The following is a 23,637-nucleotide window of genomic DNA, read 5'->3' on the forward strand; positions in this document are numbered from 1 at the left end:
GACGTCAGCGCGAGCACGCAGTGCGTCGTGCACGGGGGGAGGGCCTTCTGTGGACTGTTTTTATTTATTTCTTTGTTTCATGTGCATTTAACAACAACAACGGTACATAATTTCAACACGCGTGACCACTAGGATGCTCGGATGACATTTCCAGTCACGGTTACCGGAGCCTCGCGACGACTGAATCAACAGGGGGAGGATGAAGCGGCGCAATGCGGACTGCAGCAAACTCCGGCGGCCGTTAAAACGGAACCGAATCACCGAGGGTATATATAGCAGGTACTGAAGGGGCCGGAGAGGGACGGTGTTGTATAACAATGGCGCCTCTTTGCATATGTCACACAGGCTCTGCTGCGCTCACGTTGGAGCTCATTTTCGCTTTGTTGTGCTTTATCCAGAGCCGAGCTTTGTCACAATAATGGGCCTGTACACAATGTCTATGTGGTGGAAAATATGAAAATTATTGATATATAATGAATAATTTATGGTTCTGTGTTCGGTCACTAGGACTAGGACTGAGTGGATAGATGTATGTGTGTAGATAAGAAGGATAAAGATAGTGTGAACTTGAGAAAAAGATCCGGAGCTGCTGACAGCGACAGGCGCGCTCGTTTTAAAGCCCGGCGAGTGCCGACGTCTGCTCTCACCTGTGCTTTGTCTGGCAAACACATCAATGAACCATAGACTGGAGCTATCACCGCCTGTAACACTACACTCTGTCTGAGCAGCAACAGTAAAACCAGCTGTGCTTTATGTATGACTTACTATAAGATATCTGCTCATTTACATGATAGAATATTCATCATCAAGGTTCAACAACTTTTCTAAAACTTTTAATGTAATTAATAGATATTATAAAAGTTGCATTGCAGTTTTAAAGGTGTTGTTCTGCATGACATTTTTTATTTATTTATTTGCATTTAAATAATATCATATCTTGATATTTTTATTTCAAGTGAAGTCTGAGCAGAAAGACAATTCTGGATTAAATTTGCTGATGCAAAATGCCACAAAGGCTCATTTATTAACAAACCGCTGCACAATATGTGCCACTTTTGGCTTTTTCTCCTGTAAGAGACAGCACGTGTGAGTGAGTTCTGTAGTGTAGCTTGTTATGGGGAAGGTCTGGGTTAGAATGCACTCTTTAATCCATCTAACTGAGATTTACATGCTGTTCTGAGAAGTAAAAGCAGCGACTCCTAAAACAAGTATTTTGATACAAAAAAAAAGCTATATATATTGTTTTTTTAGTCTGTTTTTTTGTGTATTCTACTCTCATTTTGTGTATTTCCGTGTGTTTACTTTGGGGGGCCGCCAGTTGCACGTCTGCACTAGACACTAGAAAAACATAGACCCTAATCATATGCTATCGATGTGGTGTTTTTTTGCCCCAATTATGCTTACTGTGAAGTTGGTCTTGAATTTAATTTCAAATGTCAATAAAAATTCTTGAATGCCTAATGACTAAAGCTGTAGGAACCCTTTCTCCCCGTGACGTTCTGAGTCATACTGTTTTCTTCTGTCTTTGCATGTGTGTGTCTCATTTTTGCAGCACTTTCCTGTATCTGAAGTTCCTGGTGGTGTGGGTCCTGGTCCTGTTGGCTGACTTTGTGCTGGAGTTCAGGTTTGAGTACCTGTGGCCGTTCTGGCTGTTCATCCGCAGCGTCTACGACTCCTTCAGATACCAGGGGCTGGTAGGAGCTCAGCTGTATGCTCAACATTCAACAGCTACTGCCAGGGTTGGGCTCAATTACATTTTTTCACTTACAATTACCTTTTCAATTACCCATGTTCAGTTACAATTCAATTACGATTACAGTGACCCGCAATTTTTCCGATTACAGTTCAATTGCAATTATTTTTGATCCTCAGACAGACAATTACGTTTTCAATTACTAAAGTTTAATTACAATTAATCACAAAAAATTACAGTATCGCCTATATCGATATATATATTTTTTTCATAGTTTATTTTGTATTAAAATACTTGTTTTAGGAGTCGCTGCTTTCACTACTTCTCAGAACAGCATAAAAGACACATTTGAATGGATTTCTAAACAAGCCACACAACAGTCACGTACACTCACACGTGCTGTCCCTTAGAGGAGAAACAGACTAAATTGGAACATATTGATCAGATGTTTGTTCATAAATGTACCCAGAATGATCTTTCTGATCAGATTTCATTTAAGATAAAATTATCGAGATTTATATCGTATATCGCTAATTTGAGAAAAAATATTGAGATATGAGTTTTTGGTCCATATCACTCAGCTCTACTTGATAAGCTTCCTGATAAATTAAAATATTGGTTTTACTATTTTTGGTGTGGGCGTCTGAGCCTTTTTTGTGTCACTATACGCCTCAATTTAATTTTTTTAATGGTAAAATGTGGGAAAGCTTGATATGGAACATATTTTAATAATTGTTAACTACATATGTGTAGAACTGTATATAGAACTGTAACATGGTTCCCCAGTTTAGTGTTAATTTTTAATTGACAATTTTTCTAGAATTTTCATGGCAATTACAATCTAAACTCAATTACCAGTACAATTTCATTACAATTACAACAGCAACATATTTTAAAAATTACAATTAAAAATGCACCATATTTGTAATTAATTTATCAATTTACGCGATTACAATTATAATTGACCCCAACCCTGACAGCTACGGTACATACATAACCAATAATGTGTGTTTTTCTCCCCCTCTCGCTTTAGGCGTTCTCTGTCTTCTTTGTGTGTGTGGCGTTCACATCAGACATCATTTGCCTCCTCTTTATCCCAGTTCAGTGGTTGTTTTTCGCTGCCAGCACTTACGTCTGGGTCCAGTATGTGTGGCATACAGGTCAGTCCACGTTTTATAACTGACTTCTTTTTTTACCATGTTTGATGATCTAAATTCACGTCTTTCTTTCTTTTTACTTTTTTTGTAACATCAGGGTTGAGGTCAATTACATTTTTAAACTACAATTCCGTCTTCAATTATCCATGTTTAATTACAACTCAATTATGAGTACGGTCACTGGCATTTTTTTCAATTACAATTAAAAATACAGTACAATTATTATTTTTTCCCTGTAAGTCAATTACAATTATGTTTTCAATTACTAAAGTTCAAATTAAATTAACTAAACTAAAAGATATTTTCTATCATCTAATTCAGTGTTTCTCAAATGGGGGTATGTGTACCCCTAGGGGTACACGATGGCACTACAGGGGGTACTTGAGAGGTGGAGAGAGTGGAAAATTAACAAATAAAGTGTCAGTCTTGGTCCCACCCCAGGGACAGGTTTTTTCAACCTTGGGGTTGGGTCCCTAGTGGGGTCGCCTGGAGTTTAAATAGGGTTGCCTGAAATTTCAGAAAAATTTGAATGGATTTTTGAATTATTCTTTAAAAAAAAATCCTAACTGTATTTCTATACTTTCACTTTATGAAATATAAATCTAGTTCAATTAACAATATATATATATATATCTGAGCTAAAACATGATAAACAAGTTCTGATGAACTACGGTTGGGCCCGTAGTTCACGTTCTACGTTCCTGACTCTGTTCCACCCAGTAAAAAAATTATCTGAGGCTCTTGACATCCACTCTTAAAATATCCATGTCAAATTACAGCCTGATTCCACGAGCATTAACAGAGGAATAGTCATTTGAAAAATGGGGCCCCCGGGGTCCTCGTGGCACATACAGAGTAATGGGCCCCATTAATGGTATGTGTCAATGATTCGGTACCACCAACTGTCACAACATTTGACTCACAAATGAATCAGAAATTTACTTTATTAGAAATTGCAGAAAAAAGCCCCTCGGGCCCCTAATCGATGTGTGTGAGGCATAATTGTAATCTATGTGGAATTACCTTTGAAACGATATATCACACGACTATGTTCCCATAAATTTGGGAATTACCGGAAATGCGAGTATTCATACCAAACTGCATTCCGATATAACGAGAACTAATAGAGGGGTAGTCATTTGAACAATGGGGCCCCCGGGTGATCCCCTGGTGCCCCCGTGACATGTGCGGGTTAATAGGCCCTATTTATATATTGGTATGTGCCAGTGATTCGGTACCACCAACCGTCGGAATATTTGACTTGCAAATAAATGATAAATAAACTTTCGGGGGTTTTTTTTTAAATTATGGGGCCCCAAATTGAAAATCGGGCTCTGAGTGTTGATGCGTACACATCCATAGATTATAGCTACCAAATTTCAGCGCAATCTGTTCAGTAATAACAGAGGAGTAGTGATTATAACTAATCTACACAACAAGAAGAAGAAGAACAAGAACAAAGTGAGCAGTGTTTTGAGTCCCGTAGCCCGGCTTAAACTAATTTTAGAAAAAAATGTCTTTGGTGTTGCCAGAAATTCTTGATATCAGAAAACGATACAAAAAAGGGTGAAAACCACTGAACTAAATACTGATATTTTTTCCACTTATTTACAAAATGACATTTTAAAAATGTGTGTTGTCACTCATTTATTCCGTCATTATGACCAATAGTTGTTTCTAAATAGTATTCTAAGCAAAAATGTTGTGGTAAAATTATCCTTAAGATAACGGACAGGTAGAGGAAAAAGTTGATGTGAAACATATTTTATTGAATGTTAACTATGTATGTGACATAGAGCCATAGAACTGTGGTTTGCTTTTACTTAAATTGTAATTGATAGTTTTTTATGGAGTTTCCATGCCATTTACAACGACAAAGTCAATTATCTGTACTCAATTACAATTACAACAGCGGCATATTTTTACAATCACAATTATATTCACGTCGTAATTGTAATTAATGATCAATTACGCGATCACAATTATAATTGACCCCAACCCTGGATGCAGTACTGCTCCTCTTTTAACAATTATTAATTTCTCGTTCCTTTTTGCCCACAGAAAGAGGGGTGTGTCTTCCTACGGTATCGCTCTGGATCCTGTTTGTTTACATCGAAGCGGCCATAAGATTTAAAGATTTGAAAAACTTTCACGTTGACCTGTGTCGCCCGTTTGCTGCTCATTGGTAACTGTTTTATTACTACTGTTTATGTGTTGTTTCCCTATATAACGTTTTAGGAATCTATCATTGCAAAATCCATTATTCACTTACATGTTTGTATGTTTGTTTACTTTACTCTCCAGTATTGGATATCCAGTGGTAACGCTGGGCTTCGGCTTTAAAAGCTACGTTAGCTACAAGATGCGACTGAGGAAACAGAAGGAGGTACAGAAAGAGAACGAGTTCTACATGCAGCTCCTACAACAGGCTCTGCCTCCAGAGCAACAGATGCTGCAGAGACAAGAGCGAGAGGCAGAAGAGGGTAAGACACCATTGTAACAGATACACATCCAGGGTTCTCACCAGGAAGTTCTCACAGCATGGGGGATCCCATGGTGTGCGAGCGAGCGCCACGGCGTGGAACATTTTAAAATGTACAACTCTCTTTTTTTTTGTTTTTTTTTAATCCACGTCTGCATATCAGTCCATTTACAGCTTTTTATGGTCCGTTTTTACTGGAAACAGACTGATACACTGCTCCCTCTGTTCTTCTTTCGGTGAACTACCACAGAGCGATCACGCCGAGTTCGGACTCTTCAGTCAGAATACGAACGCGACCGCTTTTGAACAAACTAAACGTGCTGATTTGGTAACGTTATGCTGTTAATCGTTATTTTTTCTTCGGTCTATAATGCGCTACTTTTACTGTAAAGCGGCGGACCCCAGCCTGACCTACCCAGCCCTCAGAGCACCAATCACTCCTGAACAAGACTAACGCGGTGATTTGTTCCCTTCTATTACAAACTGGCTGACTTTTACTTTATTTCTTTATACACCGCTCTCTCTCTCTCTTTCTCTCTCTCTTCCATGATGAGGGAGTGTGTATCATGACAAAATGACTGAATGATTCAATGGGAGTGCAAACATTTTAATGTAAACAGTTTCATTGTTCCACCTGGTCTAATGTGACGGAGCTCAATTTTTTGGCATCATGAAGCTTGAAAACTGGAAAAATCTAAAATTTTAAGCCACAGGGTTAAAAAAGGAGCAGCTTATAGACCGGAAATTACGGTACAAAAATAAATTCAGTCTGATACAGTTGAAAGATGAAAAATGTGACACTTGTTCATTATTCGATCATGAGACAATGTAACTGGCACGTCACATTATTTCCCATTGTCGTCTTTGGTTCCACAAAATGACACACAATACATTTAGTTTGGGTTTTGAAAAACAAAGTTGGACACAGCAAAAACACCATCAAACACTGTTACTGTTAAAGCTGCAGGACTTTCTAAGGAATACTGGATGTAGGAATATATGAGCATGACACAATGATTAGAAATATAAATTTGATCCACTGCTTGATTAAAATTGCATTATTTGTGCATATAAAGTAAGCCCTCTGATCACAATGAGTTTAGTTTGGCACTGTCTTCCTTATTTATGTTTAACAGATGCACTATTCTTTAATGTGCTTGTTCTCCTTTTTATTTTATTATTCTATTGAAGACTTACACAGTTCTTCCTTTATTTAAACATTCCATGAAGATAAAAATCAACTTTGTTTTACTAACCTAATTCAGTTTTAGGTAAGTTATTGAAACTCCCGGTATCCCAAAGTTATTACATATGACTATGTTTGCGTTTTTTTTTACAACAAAGTTCCCCGTGACCCTAAAAAGCAACCAACAGGTTGGAAAATGTATGAATGATACAACAAAGTTGTATAATAAAGTTTAAGTTTTTAAGGTTAATTTTTGTTTTGTCCTGCATGCCCAAGGTGATTTATTCCACAAGATCTCATTTACAACAGTAGCTCTGTATACATAGTAAATGCACACACTTGCCGTTTTTACCTATTAGAGCACACGTGTCAAACTCAAGGCCTGGGGGCCAAATTCATCCCTTAAGAGCATCCAATTCAGGCAGCAAATGCAAGCAGAAAAAGTCATAGAAATGACCAACTAATTCAGTTTTAGATATCTCCAAATTAATTCAATGAAACTCCACAATATTAGCATATTACATTTTCCCCACTCATAACACAATCTCAGTCATTTATAATCTAAAATTGATAAAAACAACTCTCAATTTTTCCCAACTTCCCTCAATTTTCTACAATTTTCTTCAAATTATTTCATAAAATGTTCCCAAATTACAAAATCAAATCAAATCAATTGAAAGTGAAGATCTTGCAAGAAGTGATATGTCACTTATCGCTTTGAATTTACCAGTGCCGTACATATTTTATAATTTATTTATACATGGAAGTGCATACTACAGCACAATAATGAATGAATTACTAATTTTCCTGCCTAAAATCTGCAGCCCACTTATGATAAACTGCGTAGTATTTGGCCCCTGAACTAAAATGAGTTTGACACCCCTGTATTAGAAGCTTAGCTAATGATAATTACATCATGTGTGGGAAGGACAAAGTGAATACCATTATTCCTCTCTGACCGCCTCAGGTCAGGTCAAACTCTATTATTTTAAGAGTTGCTAGTCAAAACAGTTCCTCAGTTCCCTCTCGGTCAGTGAAAAGTGTAATTCTGACAACTGACTGTTGACACTAATAAATAACACGTGTAACAAATGTTTTTCAGCTGCTTCGACCAAAGGGATCTCAGAGGTAGAACCTACAGCAGTGTCCCAAAACGGAGCTCCTCCAGGAAAGAAAAGCTCCTCAGTCCCATTACCAGAGCTGGAATACCGAGAAAAAGGGAAGGACGGCACCACAAAGGAGCGCGAAGGCCGAAAACAAAACACAATTGGAATCAACAACAACAGTATTATACATTCACTGGACTCCAAACTGCAGGAGGCAGAATATATAGAGAACTACGTCGGGGCAAAAAGACTGAATAACGACTTAGCAGGAGAGAACACACACACCGATAGCAACACACACATGGCTTCCAAAGAGGAAGCGGGGAGCACGGGGAAGAACTACAAAAATGCCAGTGGAGGTGGGGGGAACAACTCGTCTCCACGGAATCACAGCTCAGCCAATGGCAGCGTGCCCTCGGGCTCTGCAGCCAATAAGAATGACAAGAAGCAGAAAGGGGTGGGGAAGGGGCAGAAGGACCCAGTGGAAAACTGCATCCCTAACAACCAGCTGGGCAAACCTGATGCTCTGCTACGGTAGGAGATAATCCACCATGTCTGACCCCAATAGGTCGCTCACACCAGGGTTGGGGACTATTATAATTTGAATGGCGAAATTGATAATTCATTACAATTATGATGTAATTATTATAATTGTAATTGTATTTGAAAAACTCTCTGGCTGTTGTGATCATAGCTAATGTGTAATTGAGTTCAGATAATTGACTTTGTATTTGTAATTGTCATGGAAATTCTATAAAAACTGGCACGAAAACCAAATTATGAACATTTTAAGATAAGGCTATACTGTAGTAAGGCATACAAATGGGGGGACGTTTATTTTTTTTCTGAATTAAGGTTATAGTAAAGCGTAGAAATAGAAAAAATTCTGGATATTTTTTTCTAAGGCTTTCATAAGAACATAAAAACTAGCTAATTATCATGAGCACACTTAAACTGGGGTGAAAATCCAGTAAGGCATGAAAAATGTGGAAAAACACCCACATTTCAGAGTCAAGGCAAAATAAAAAAAAAATGGATTTTTTTTCTATCGATGCACAAAAAATGTTTCATGGGGTTTTTTATTTCAGGCTCAGTAATTGTGGTTAATTAAATTTGAACTTTAGTAATTAGGAATATAATGGTAATTGAATTTCAGGGGCAAAATAATAATTGTAATTTCAATTGTAATTGGAAAAAATGTAATTATAATTGAGTTGTAATTAAACATGGACAATTGAAGACGTAATTGCAATTGAAAAATGTAATTGGCCCCAGCCCTGACTCACACTCACAGTCTCAAATGTTGTTCGTGTGTAAAGAATCAGATACACCAGTAGTTTCCAAACTTTTTCTGTCACGCCCCCCTTTGAAGTATAAAAAATGTTCAGGGACCGTCCTTCGCAAACAAACTTTATAAAAAAAAAAAAAAAGGGTAAAAAATGTAACCGTAATTGGAAAAAGGTCAAAATTCAGATTTTTCTTCTTCAAAACTCATATAATGTGCAATCACATCTTTTAAAACAGTAATAATAAAGGTCTTTGAGTGCAAATATTTTTTTGCTCAATGCTCAATTACCCCTGCGCGCCCCCTAGTTTAGGAACCACTGATATACACTATCCAAAGTTAATCAACTTTTATCAGCTCTTTAGTTTTTTTATTTGGATTCCAATGTCTATGTCTATAGTAAAGTTGCTGAGTAAAATCATGACTCATGTCTCCCCCTGTGTTTTGTCCAAGGCTTGAGCAGGACGTGAAGCGTCTGAAGGCAGACCTGCAAGCCAACAGGCAGCTGGAGTCGGAGCTGCGCAGTCAGCTCTCCTCCATGAGCAGCCAGGACCGCAGTCTGCGCTCTGAGCTGGGCCAGCTGCGCCAGGACAATGAGCTGCTGCAGAACAAGTACGTGCTAGATCTCAGTCTGGGACTAAATGTAGAGATATTCACCAAACACCAAACAAGGATTTAAACATCCACAGGCATGAAGGCCTGCTGGCCAATGGGAGGCAAAAGAAGCCTCCTTCATTTTTGCTCTATTATATGGTAAATGGTGAATGGACTTGATTTTATACAGCGCTTTATCACCACACTGAAGCAGTCTCAAAGCGCTTTACATATCAGCTCATTCACCCAATCACTCTCACATTCACACACCAGTGGGACAGGACTGCCATGCAAGGCGCTAGTCAACCACTGGGAGCAACTTAGGGTTCAGTGTCTTGCCCAAGGACACTTCGACACATAGTCAAGTACTGGGATCGAACCCCCAACCTCTCGATAAGAAGACGACCCACTACCACCTGAGCCACGGTCGCTCGTATGTTGTACTTCAGTAAGGGTGCAGCAATGATTTGACTTTGTCAACAAAAATCAATAACAGAATTAGTCACTGACAATTGTCGGGTTACGTCATCACCCATTTTTTACCCTCGGCCTCTGCCAAAGGGTATTGTCATCAGTTCATTGTCCGTTTGTCTGTCTGTGTGTGTAGAGTGGTGTAGGTATTTTAATGCAATACCCACCGACCATTCTCACACCAAAACATTGGTACTAATGGGGGGGATTCTAGGTAAATTCCAGTTAGTCAATTTTTGGCAAAAATAAAACAGCATTTTTGAGGATTTTGAAAAAAACTTTGTCGTGGACTGATTTTAAAGAAGGAAAGGAGGCGGACCATTGATACCTTGCTGTAAGGTGACATTCACTCAGGGCTTTTGATTAGTGGCAATTTTTTTAATCTTTGTGTTTGTCACAGAAACTACTACGTAATAAAATTATATGCATAAACAGGTGAGTAATCATATTTAATAATGTTTTATTCCCCTACTGGTATTACTAATGTAATGGATTAACCATTTCCAACTATAAATTGACTGAAGTGCTTAGCTTGGTCACAATAAATCTATGTAAATTGTTTTTCGTGACAGTTAATATTTTGAGGATTTTTCAAATGTCCATCCACAGTTTTCAAGCTGTGGATGGAGCTGAACATTGTTTTTTATGAGGAGTGGCTCATCTCGAGCTGTATGAACATTACGGACGTGATTAGCGGGAAATATATTGTCAAAAACATTCCCACTGGTAAGAATATGTCATCCCACGATAGGAATAATAAATTCTCATGTCGAAAATTAGCAAGGGCCACGGACCATATAGCCAAGAAGGCCCCTAAAAACCTTGTTCCACGGGCCAAAATTGCCTCCAAGTATTTTGTACACACACACACACACACACGCTGCTCGTCACAGCCAGAAGCTGCCGTGCATTGATACATCATGGACCCACCCAACAAAGGGAACCAGTCCAAGTTCCTCCACCATATCCACTCAAAGTTCCCACAAACACATTGACAGAGATGAACCTACAGCAATCTCTATATATATATTTGCCTTATTTGCATTTTTTTTTAATGAGATTTTTTCACTGTCACCACTAGGGTTGTCTTACAGAGGCCAATGTGTAATTTGTGGCAATGCATGGAGGCTCCAGACTTCTGCTCTATTTGTATTCACTTTTCCAATGTTGTCACGCTGTTTTTAATTTTTATTCACGTACCCCCTATGACAATTTGTGTATCCCACTTTGGGAATCCAGGATTTAGTGAAATTAACATACATTACATAATTATTCTACAGACTCTTTACGCAATTAAAAAATGCAGACAGAAGACAAAGCTGAAAATGATGTAACATTCGTAATCATTCCTTGTGCAAAATAAGAAAATTACTTTATCTTACTTCATTATGTAAAACATGTCATATTCATTCATGACAATTGTTATTAAACTAAATATTGAAGATACTTACAGCCTATTCTACTTAAAACCATTACCACATACTTACCTACTCATTTTCTGTATTTGAGTGGTAATAACATTTTTACAATATCCAAGCATTCTGTGTCAAAGTTGTACATCAATAAAACCTTTTGGAAATCAGTAAATTCAGTGAATAATTCTACTTTTTGTTTGTTGATTGTCTCTAACCTCTATTGATTTACAAGCTTTACTGCCGTCTGCTCCCCAAACACTTAACCACGCCTCTGCATGGGCTACGAGGCGTTTACGTATATGATGTCTATGGGTTGATCAAAGAAGGAAGCATTCACACTCATTCACATTCATTTTTTTTAGCCCAAACCTAAAGTATGGGGACGTTTTTTTTAAAAAAAATTTTTTAGCATAAATACCATATTTTTTTTTTTTTTTTAAGTATAGTTACTTTTTAATGACACTACGTCTTTCACATATTATAAACCCACTGGTCAATTAACCAGTGCCTTATACAAAACCACATTTCGCAGAAGAAGCACATAGTTTTTAATTTGTCTTCTTTCACTAGTATGAAATGGTTTTTTAATGTTTTTATCAATTGAAATGTTACAGCACCAAAGCTACATTTTTTTTCTTTTTCCGAAAAGGTATTTAATGTCGTGTTTAAATGTGTTTTTTATTATTATTATTTGTGTTCAAATTCAAAATAAAACTTCAATTAATTAAAAAAATCATTCAAAATAGTGTCAAAATAAAATATTTTGCGACTACACAGTGGTGATTTTCAAAGGAATCATCCCCTGCCCATTGTAGTGATAAATTTCATGTATTGGGGTTAAATGGTGTTTGTTGACTGTTCTCTCCTCTACACTTCAGGCTCCACAGTGCGGTCCAGGCCAAGCAGAAGGACAAGCAGACCATCTCCCAGCTGGAGAAGAGGCTAAAAGCAGAACAGGAGGCTCGAGCAGTGGTGGAGAAACAGCTGGCTGAGGAGAGGAAGAGGAAGAAGATGGAGGAAGCCACGGCTGCCAGAGCTGTAGCTTTAGCCGCTGCAAACAGGTACAGGTGTTTTTAGCCTTGGCTGCTTCAGACTATGATAGTTCAAGGGACTCGGCCTAAGTTGTAATTTCATCATCTCTATTTTGCTCAGTTTTCTTTCACATTGCTCCTTTTGAAGTACTCAAAACAACAAGAAAACACTGTGTAGGGAGTAGAGCTTCCTGTTTGGGGCCTAAAGTGTGCACTTATACTGTAGGTAAACAGTGTTGAAAAGAAGATTTTTCAGCCATTCAACATTTATCCCACACTGTGGCTTAGTGAGTCACAGGCCTTTTTTTTTTTATTTGCTGTTGAAGTAATTTTATAGGGACTCCTGGTTTTCCATTTCAAAAACTCCTTGATTCCGTTTCATAGATTACACAATTCTGCTGTAGTTTAACCATTTCCGTTTCCTCTTCAGATGAATTTAGTGGCTAATAAAGTTCCCGTAATCATACAGATATTCATATTTGTGCACTTCAGATGACTTACGGAAAAATTATTTGCACTGAAATCACTCAAGAATATGTAGTGAGAAATGTGACATGTCCGTTTGCTACGCTTAGCCATTCATTTTACGGGGAAAATACCATGGAAATGTGTGATATTGTCTCAAAACATTTAAGTGATGGTTTAATCTTATTCAGAGAAACACCGCCAACCTGTGAATCAACCTCAAGTTTTGCACAAAATTCAGCGCAGCCGTGTGATTACATAGCACGCATTTTTTCATGATATTTGATATTCTTTGTTTCCTCCACTTGCTAGACATTCAGTCACCCGTTTTCCAACTGAAAATAGCGTGTAAATGCATGATAATGTCCCAACCTGTGTGAGGTATTTCCATGTCGTATGATGACATTATGGATTATTATGACTCAAAAATACTTAACTCTAGTCTGGTATGCTAACTTAAAGACATTTCTGTCTCAAAATGACTCTTTCTAATCTCAATTCAAGACGGAATTCTTAAATCTAGAACAACTTCTCAATACTAGGACTTAAAATGAGTTAAAAACACATGCTGGTACCAATGGTACCAAAACACATGCTTCCTTTCAGGAGAAAAATACTACTTTCAAGCTTCACAACCCTATTGTGAGACACAAAATGTATCCAGTCCAAGTGAAATATCTATAACGACAACAGAAAAAGGCTCCAAAAACACACAAAATGACTCCAAAAAACATACATTACAGAAAAATACACCAAACGACAACAAAAATATAAAAATGACTCAAAATACAGAAAACGAAATATTTATACAAAAAAATACACTAAAATAAATAAAACAGAAATGCACAAAACTACACCAAAAAAGACACAAAAATACACAAAATGACTCCAGAATCACACTACAATGGCAACAAAAAAACTATAAGTATACAAAAAATGCACAAAAATACAACTGAAAGATACAAAAATATACATAATGACTCCAAAAAACATACATTACAGAAAAATACACCAAACGAAAAAAATATGAAAATGAGTAAAAAAAAAACCAACACATTTATCATGCACATGTCCCATAGAATTAAACCAGGGAAATTGCACCCGCTATTTTACTTTGCATCTGCAAATATACCCCTATATACTGTATATAGCTACAGAGTATGTTGTTATCATTTTGCCCATAATTGACAACTCTACTTAAGCTCCCACTATATGAATACATACGTCCGATGGGCACTGTACTAGTCTATCTATAATTTAAGGAAGGTATATATATATTTATTTTTTTTAATGGTTCAGATTGCTTTTTCCATTTCAGAATGTTGGTTTCACATTTTCCATGACCAAGGAAACTGTGAGACCCTAGTTTTTTGTTGTTGTGTTGCTCTTTGCTGTTAAACTAATAGATCCATGGCCAATTCTCTATTTCTTAAACCCTGGGGGGTTATTGCTTTTATTGTGCTTCATACCCAGAATGCACTATGCTCTACATTATATTTGGTTCAATTTCCAAGTTTGTGCTGCTCTAGAGTGTGTTTCTGTTCAAACTGGGCATGAGCTCCTGCAGGATGTTTTTGCAACCGCTCCAAGATCTCAATCTGTAAGCGAACAAGTGTCCCTTGTCATAGTCTGAGGGCGAGTTCAGACCACAAAGCGAGGTCTATGAGGAAACAAACTTTTCCACAACATTATTTCACTTGATTCTCTGCTTTTCTGGTTCATTCTTTTATTTTTAAGAATGTTATTTTGTGTGTGCTGCAGGGTGGAGTCCACTGATTCTCTACGAGGACGCATCAGAGAGCTCGAGACCGAGTGTAAGAAGCTCAGCATGGACATGAAGCTGAAGGAGGACCAGATAAGGGATCTGGAGGGCAAGCGTCAGGTAAAACTGGTTCACTAAAAGTTTAATTTCATAACAGCAGAAAGAAATCATGCTTTTTACAGTTTGTGAATGACAAAGATCATTACTTCTTATTTGCAGTATCTGCTTCAATCATGTACAGTATGTGTTTATTAAGGCTGCAACAAAAAATTGATAAGAAATCAATTATTAAAAGTGTTGGCAATAGGGATGTAACGATTAATCGTAAGGCAGTTAAATATCGATTAATAGGTATCACGATTCACATCGATACTGTGAAAATTGAATCGCAGTACTTTTTTTAACCAGCAGAAGGCGCTATCCAGAAGTGTTGGCGGCGGGCGGAATCTGCTAATACTTTCTTTCTGGCCGTCTTCTACTTTTAAACATGTTCATTAGGGATGTAACGATTAATCGTAAGGCAGTTAAAAATCGATTCATAGGTATCACGGTTGATATCGATTTTCTGAAAATTGAATCGCAGTACTTTTTTTTTAACCAGCAGAGGGTGCTATCCACAAGTGTAGGCGGCGGACGGAGTCTGCTAATACTTTCTTTCTGGCCGCCTTCTACTCTTAAATATGTTAATAAATGATTCATTGCCCCTTTAGCACCAAAAGAATATCTGTAATATTACTTGAACATCTGTAAAAGTCACGTTTTTCTATTAGCTCTGTCTGCTAGCATAGCTTCTCTTCTTCACTGCAAGAATTTCTGCATGCCAACCGACCACTGTGTTACCAGCGCCCTCTGCTGGTCCAAACAAATATGGCGTAAATCACGTTTTTTTTTTTTTTTTTAAAGTCCAATTGTTAAGGCACAAAATACATTTTCAGTTGCACTTTTAAAAAGAAAAAGAACTATTATGCAGTTTTGCATTGTTTATTATAGAACCAGAATTTAAATTAATAGGCTTCATTTTCATTTGTATTATTCCTTTATTTATTTCATTCAAGATTTATTTTTAGTTAAATTGCATTGTTTTGAATAGTTTATCAAGGGATTCTTTTGACAATGAAATATAAAAGGAAAATAATACAGTATTTTCTAGTTTTTTTCCCAAAAAAAAATTTGTCTACAGTCCCATTTTGTAAGTGAAAAAACCGTGAGAGAATCGTATCGTGAACCCAGTATCGTGAATCGAATCGTATCGGGAGTTGAGTGAATCGTTACATCCCTAATGTTCATAAATGATTCCGTACCCCTTTAGCACCAAAAAAATATCTGTAATATTACGTGAATATCTGTAAAAATCAAGTTTTTCTATTAGCTCTGTCTGCTAGCATAGCATCTCTTCTTCACTGCAAGATATCTGCATGCCAACCGACCACTGGGTTACCAGCGCCCTCTGCTGGTCCAAACAAATATCTGACCTAAATACAGTGAAATGACTGTTTTTTTTTTTTTTTTTTAAGTCCAATTGTTAAGGCACAAAATACATTTTCAGTTGCACTTTTAAAAAGAACTATTATGCAGTTTTGCATTGTTTACTATAGAACAAGAATTTAAATTAATAGGCTTCTTCTTCATTTGTAATATTCCTTTATTTATTTCATTCAAGATTTATTTTAGTTAAATTGCATTGTTTTGAATACTTTATCAAGGGATTCTTTTGACAATGAAAAATAAAAGGAAAACAGTAGAGATTTTTATAGTTTTTTACCCCCAAAAAATAAAGGAATATTTTTCAGTCATCATTTTTCTACAGTCCCATTTTGTAAAATAAATTGCGAGAGAATCGTATCATGAATCGAATCGTATCGGGTGTTGAGTAAATCGTTACATCCCTAGTTGGCAATGATTTGCCAAATGAATGATTTGTTGCGTTGTGCGATTTATGTGTCACTGACTGTGACGCAGAGCCGTTTGCTTCCCCTGGAGAGATTTGTGTGCGCGCACAAGTGTTTATGTGTGCGAGCACGATTGTTTGTGTGTGTGCACGAGTGTTTATGTGTGTGTACGAGTGTTTATGTGTGCGCGCACGAGTGTTTATTTGTGCATGCACAAGTGTTTGTGTGTGCGCACGAGTGTTAATGTGTGCGAGCATGAGTGTTTGCACGCACAAGTGTTTATGTGTGCGTGCACGAACAGGGCTCTACACAAACTTTTTGCACCCTTTTTTTGCGGGGGGGATTACAGCATAACCATGCATGCTGATGAATAGTTGACTTAGCTGGCGTATCATAGTTTTGTTGTATGAAGTAAAGTTTGACAGTGACTCGAGATATGATATTTGCAAAATGTGTTAATGTTTTAGTGTCATTATTAAGTTTTTCTGCAACAAGCAGAGGCTGAAGTAACAGGGCTTTTTTATATATATCATTTTAAAAGTGTAATTTTTTTTTAAATAACAGCAAAGCATGTAGCCAATGAAGTCTACCTTAGGGTTAGCTGCCACTCTATTCACAGTGGGATGAATAAAGAGGCTGAAATGAAAATGTGTGTTTTTTTTTTTGTTGTTTTTTTTTTTCATTGATTGATTGATTAAGACATCATAATGTAACTGAAATTCCCTTAGGAGATTGTTTACTCATATTCTGTCATATGTGCGGTCTCTGTGAAGGAGCTACGGAAGTATAAAGAGAACGAGAAGGACACAGAGGTGCTGATGTCAGCGCTGTCAGCCATGCAGGAAAAGACCCAGCACCTGGAGAACAGCCTCAGCGCCGAGACCAGGATCAAACTGGACCTGTTCTCTGCACTGGGAGACGCCAAGAGGCAGCTGGAGATAGCACAAGGTAAACCATCAAGGACTTTTACTTTCTGCTTTTGTTTAACACGTGTGTGAGTCAACTTTTTTAATATTTTAAATTAAAGGTTGTCATATTAGAGTTAACTGGTGATTGTATGCTGACCTCAAAGGTTTGGTATCACTGCAAATAATACAGGAGTGAAATGAGTATCCGGTACGGATAAAGCACTTTTGCCGAGTACAAGTTCTATACGAATAATACGAGTCAGTATCTGTGCTCGAATTGAATGAAAATCCTCATTGGTGCTGACTGTGTCTGCGTTCTGCAGGCTAATCAGAGCGCTCCTCCCCTACACACACACTGACACACACAAGCTCTGCTCACTGACACACGCACAACAGCTCTGTCTCTGCTCAGTCACTCAGGTTTGCGGGTCTTTTCCATTAACGTGTAGGGTTTCTTCAGCTTCAGGTTTGGTTTTTTTTTTTGGTTTTTACTTACTTATAACCAGTAGAGTTCTGGTAAACGTGCGTTTGTTAAGACGTGGTGCTTCGTAGGGCACATTGTGTCTCTGCCTGTTGTAGATTTTTTTTTTCTTTTTCTTTTTATAACCATCAGCGACTTCACTGAGTGTCTGACACTTTCATTAAAAATTAGAGGTAGTTGTGCTATAAATATTACAAATTATTTAAGCTACACACACTCACACACTCTCTCTCTCTCTTCCTCTCCCTCATTGGTCGTTGGAGTTTTTTTATATTTTATATTTCACACACTAAGTGTCTGACACTTTTTTGCTGTATTTCATTAAAAAGTTATGTTGAGTGTGAAAACTCTTGTTCATTACATTTCACTTCATAATTGCAACCGCATGTGTTGTATTCATTGTTGCAAAATAAAACTTGTTCTGTAAATAGTTAGTTTGCTATTGTGATCAAAACCATTGATCTGAAGCTTAATGCTGATTCTGCAGTCACCTTATAGATTACCACTCTCCAAATTAGTGATGCAATGATTAGAAGTATTAGCTAGACATATTTAACCTGGGATCTCTTTTTTATAATCGCTATGTTAAGCTAACAGAAAAACAAACAAATAAACAAACAGCAGGTAAAATATGACCGCGTTGGCGGAGGTTATTAGTTACTGCCAGATTTGTGACTACCTGAACATTTAAATAAAATACATCTGTGAGGGTTCTTAGTCATATAGTAATATACTTTACAGGGCTGGGACTTTATTGCATTAATTGTGATTAATTAATTACAGAAAAACAATGCAGTTAATCACTTTTTTTTTACATAGCTCGGAAACTTTCTCATTTCATGAGTTCCTGGTGTCACGTACTGAGTTTACCTCCGTACTGAGATTATAACCCTAACCCAATAAACAAATAAAACACGTGTCCGTTCACTTTGAAAACAAGAATAAACAAAAAATTTTTTTTTGCAAAAATTCATTTTCTGGTAGTGCGCATGCGCATATACAATCTCAGTATGATGCAAACTCAGTACATGAGTTCCGGGTATACCCATAATACTGATGCACAGACTTTAACATAGGAGATGGGTGAACCCGAGGAGAAGTCGTTGTGTTTCGTGCACGTTAATTTTAGTTTATAATTAACACTGGATGATCACCGGAGCTTTGCAGCCTTTGCTACCACCTTAATGCTAAACATGTAGCAGCTAGCACGGAAAGCTCAGAGCTCCCACACCTGTCAAGATCACAGGGTTCAGAGCCAAAATTAAGTCCATGAGTGACAAATGAACAAAGTCAGTGGATAAATGATTGTAGTGGACAATCGACCACTGTCAATAGTAGAGGCTGTGGGCGGAGCTACAAGCGCTTCTGCAGATAGCATTGTGTGGCTTATCAACTGCTTATGTAGAAAGACTATTTCAAACAAAATTCATCAGCTTCATCAGATGCTCTGTTTATTTCATGCCAACTGTTTTTCAAAGTGCTGTTTTTTTTTTTTAATACACAAAAACCAATTTGTTTTAGAAAGTTTTCAAAAAATCATCAGTATAGCTTTGTGAACAATGCAATCATAATATTCTTTATTCATATTGCACTTTATGTTAGCACTCAGTGGTGAAAATAATAAACACAATTTTGTTGTTTAAGCCCATTTCTTGTTTTCGTTGATTTAGTCATATACTGAAATTCATTTAAATTGGAAAAACATTGCTTCTTGTGTCAAATATTGTTATGGAATTAATTTAGATTAATCAAGTTTAATTAATCACAAAGTCTGTAAGTAATTTGATTTTTTTTTTTTTTTTTTTCTTCTTCAATCGAGTCCCACCACGAATAAGATATTAATGTTGTGTGATGATAAGATGTTCTACAGGGTAAAAGGCATGACTGGTTTCTGACCGTGTGTGTTCCAGGTCAGATCCACCAGAGGGAGCAGGAGATCGCTGAGCTGAAGCAGAAGATAGCGGAGGTGATGGCGGTGATGCCCAGCCTGTCCTACTCGTCAGACAGCAACAGCCTCAGCCCCGTCACCCCACACTACTCCTCCAAGTTCATGGACAATAGTCCCTCGTCCCTGGACCCCAACGCCTCCGTCTACCAGCCCCTCAAAAAGTGACTGACGTCCACACATTTCTTTACCAGAACTTTCCCTCCGTTCTTAATTTTTTTGTTCGATTGTTTGAGTTTGCAAGCCCTTCTTTTATTTTATTTTTTTTTGCACTCCAGCAAACAATACACAGTGCACTCAACCCCTCCAAATGTTTGTTTATTTGGGAATTTTATTTTGGTTTTCTTGTTTTTATTTCAGTTATGAGAACTTTGCTGGTTTATTTTTTCGCTGGAGTTTGATATTGAGCCATCAGACTGCTTGATGAGTTTGAAAGGGAGATAAAAGGAAACGTCATTGTTTACTGAATAACCATCATACATTGCTTTTGGTCAGTCTTTTTAGTTTACATAGTAATCTCCTGTTCACAGCAATATTTGATGCCCAGGATTCTTATTTCAAACAACACTGTTGGCTGTTTGTAATGGTTTGTTTAATTAGAAAGAAAGCACGTTTTTTTGTTTTTCCTGTAAAGCCCCTTGAGAGATACATGAATGTAATCATTTTTCATGTTTTCATATCAGCATTAACAAACCAGTGATTGTTTGTTTTCTAATCCGTCTGTTTACAATGTATATTTTATCTGAAATAATGGTATTGAACAGATGAACATTTTGCTGTTCCGTTAAAACGTACTCTCTTTATGCTGGAACAGTCGATTCTCCAGGGTTTTCCAACAATGAAGGCAATATCGTTTTCTTCTTAATCTGTTTGGATCACGACTGCCAAAATAACAAATTTTCCTTGTTTGCTGCAGACACTCTCTCTCTCCCTCTGGACCAAATTAGAAACTAAACTGTCACATTTTTCATCCGATTTAAATGATGTCGAGGTAACTGACCCGTTACCGTTATTTGCTGATGATTACAGTGCCTTGCAGTTTCTTATGGAAGATGCAGAAGTTACTTTCTTTGCAATTCTGAGATCTAAAATCATCAAATTTCAAAGCCCTCCCTCTGGCTATAATAATTTTTGTAAATGGTACAAAGGTAAGGGACTTATCCTGCTTATTTCAGTGTGTATCCATCAATTTTCCTCAAGATTTTGATGAGATTCCCAGTTTTAAAAATGATCTCCATATCATAACCAGTATCTATTTCTAAGCCCGATAGTATATATAATATATATATATATCACTGATCCTGTTTCTGAATGACTAAACCTGGTTGAATTTTTACTATCAGCAGCTCTGTTTTTAATATGTTGACTTTTTTTCATGTAATTTGACACCAGCTTCATTCATTTTTGTGCTGCTGCAGTGGCTGGAACAGAAATCTGGAGCCATTTCAAATCCTTTCCATGTTTAACTTGGTAAGGCTTCATTATAGACCTACAATTACAACATTACCGTTAAAGGATCACTTCAACATGACTATATCAGTATTTAAAGGATAAAAAACAATTCAGTGTCCGACACCGTGGATCTTTGTGCAGCTAACTGACAGACCTACTGCAGACCTAAAGGGAATTCATATCAGTGGATGTTGTACCAGTGGCTTTAATGGTGCAACAGTCTTGGTATGCCAAACACCAACCAAACTGATTGTCTATAATAATCGTGCCCTTTGGATGGCATCGTGTTGTTTACAACAATGTACATGAACATACTGAGGAATGTGTTATTTTTTTTTTTTGTTTTGTTCTGAAGTGCCAAGTGTTGATGTTTGGTTCCCACTCATTCTTTGGTCTGTGTAGTTAGAATAATGTTTGCAGAAGAGTGCTGATATTTGGTTTTGTGTCATTAGAAAATTTTTTCAGGTGATGTTGTGTTTACAAGACTTCAAGCTGCAGACGCTCATTTTGGACTTGATTGTGTTGTTCACGTATCTATTTATTTGTTCGAACATTTCGACTGATAGGAAGTCATTTTGATATTTCCCCCCATCCCATTCACTTGCTTTTCTTGATATATTTTTTTTTATTTTATTTTATTTTTTTATTCGTCAGGAAGGATTCTGTGAATGTGTTGTGTTGGGAAAAGGTTCAACACCGTGTTGTGCTGTCATGTCACCTACCTGAGAGAAAAAAAAAAGAAAAAAAAGTATTGTTTGTGGATCGCTCTGGCATTTGTGAATTCAGTTTAGACGTTTTTGTAGAAGGACGAGAAATTTCTAAACAAGTGCTTTATTTTATCTTCATAATGTTGCATCATGGTTTTTTTTTTTCTTTATTCAAAGAGAATGTGGCAATGTCACATGTTTCACTTTGACCATCATGATTAAAGAAATTCTTACTGGTGGCAATGAACGCTGTGCATTGTTGTGATATTCATGTATATGTGTGTGGAAAAAGGACTTTATAGCAGAGATGGGCAACTGTTATCACAGTGGGGCCACATTATCAACATTTATGTCAGCATTTGTGAGAATTAATACAGGAAATGACATGGTTTTTTTGTCAGTTTTTGGTGTAATTTTCTCGTTGTTTCTTCACTCATTTTTGTGCATTTTAGTTACCCTGAATACACATGTTGGTATTTTGTGTTTTTGAAGTCATTTTTGTGTATATTTGCTGTTGTTGCTGTGTTTTTGTAAATTCCTCAGTCATTTTTTAAAATGTTTTCTCATTTTGTGCTTTTTTTTTTGTTGTACTGTGTAAATATGTTGACATTTTGTGTGTGTGTGTGTGTGTGTGTTTTTAAGACATTTTTGCGCATGTTTGCTTGTTTTGTGTGTTTTTGTTGTCAATTTGTAAATTTCCCTGTCATTTTGTATAATTTTGTGTTTTTTTGTTGTTGTTTTTTGTGTGCTCACTTTAAGGGCCACACTAAATTAGAGCGAGGGCCACATGTGGCCTCTGGGCAACCAATTGCCTATGTCTGCTTTAAAGTCTGGTGCGGTATGTCAAAAATATGCCTAAAATCAAAAGTTCTTACCAAAATTGATTTTAGTTTTATTTATTTTTTTTTTTTTACTTGTTTATGGGTCAAAAAAGCTTGAAATATCGAAGTTGATTTTTTTTCCCACCTCTAACTCTTGTTAGGACACCATTTTCAAAATGGTTGAATATGCCACATAATGACCCTTCTAAGTTACATATAATCATAAACTTGGTGTCTGCACCTATGTTTTGCATATAAGTAATATTATGGTATATATTAAAATGTTTATGGAGTGGCTGTCATCTTCAAAATCCAATATGGCCGCCAGAAAATATGACATTTTTCATTGTTTTTAATTAACGAGTGCTGTGATGAATATATATTTGTCTAGAATTTTTTCTTTTTTTTTTTTTAAACCATTCCTGGGGCTCCATACCATACATATGTGAAAACTGATTTATTTTTTTTCTAAACGCCATTTTTGCATTGACTCCGATTGTTAGTATGAGAGCAATGTTCAAAATGCTGTAAAAAGAAAAAAAAAATATATATATTTTTTTTTATCATGCACTATAGTATTTATATAGTATCTTTCAGTGTTTATTATCTTATCACTCAGCGAGAGTGTGGTGCTGCTTTTAGGAGCGGTGTGGAAATACTACAATGCAGGATTTTTGTACGTCTAAATTAGTTCTACTTTACCACCTAATAAATATTAAATCGGGCACCTGAAGCGAACATGTAATAAAGTTCTGTTCACGGCAACTATATTTAACTGTGTAAATAA

At 36.8% G+C, this 23,637-nt stretch overlaps 1 protein-coding gene across 4 annotated transcripts; it reads left to right on the forward strand.

Moving 5' to 3' along the window:
• Positions 1-22: 22 nt before the first annotated feature.
• Positions 23-22,128, forward strand: maco1a (macoilin 1a). Of its 4 annotated transcripts, none has more exons than XM_028461702.1 (11): positions 23-279; positions 1,532-1,739; positions 2,727-2,853; positions 4,912-5,035; positions 5,155-5,333; positions 7,621-8,158; positions 9,363-9,521; positions 12,268-12,450; positions 14,647-14,767; positions 17,310-17,484; positions 19,836-22,128. In XM_028461702.1, exons 1-11 carry the CDS (start codon positions 200-202, stop codon positions 20,036-20,038), a joined length of 2,097 nt encoding a protein of 698 aa, XP_028317503.1. In that variant the 5' UTR covers positions 23-199; the 3' UTR covers positions 20,039-22,128. The 4 variants fall into 4 exon arrangements, with proteins under 4 accessions (XP_028317503.1, XP_028317505.1, XP_028317504.1 ...); XM_028461704.1 differs by having other exon boundaries at positions 1,532-1,694; positions 19,836-20,038; XM_028461703.1 differs by having other exon boundaries at positions 1,553-1,739; positions 19,836-20,038.
• The last annotated feature ends 1,509 nt before the right edge of the window (positions 22,129-23,637 follow it).

Source organism: Gouania willdenowi, chromosome 11 (genome assembly GCF_900634775.1).
Source record: "Gouania willdenowi chromosome 11, fGouWil2.1, whole genome shotgun sequence".
NCBI lineage: Eukaryota > Metazoa > Chordata > Actinopteri > Blenniiformes > Gobiesocidae > Gouania > Gouania willdenowi.

What these genes read in the sequence shown, in the direction of transcription:
- maco1a (XM_028461702.1), top strand. Translation starts at nt 200, where the DNA reads ATGAAGCGGCGCAATGCGGACTGCAGCAAACTCCGGCGGCCGTTAAAA. An exon ending in AAACCTGATGCTCTGCTACG is followed by an intron (nt 8,159 to 9,362) that starts GTAGGAGATAAT and finishes GTTTTGTCCAAG; the next exon opens with GCTTGAGCAGGACGTGAAGC. An exon ending in AATGAGCTGCTGCAGAACAA is followed by an intron (nt 9,522 to 12,267) that starts GTACGTGCTAGA and finishes TCTACACTTCAG; the next exon opens with GCTCCACAGTGCGGTCCAGG.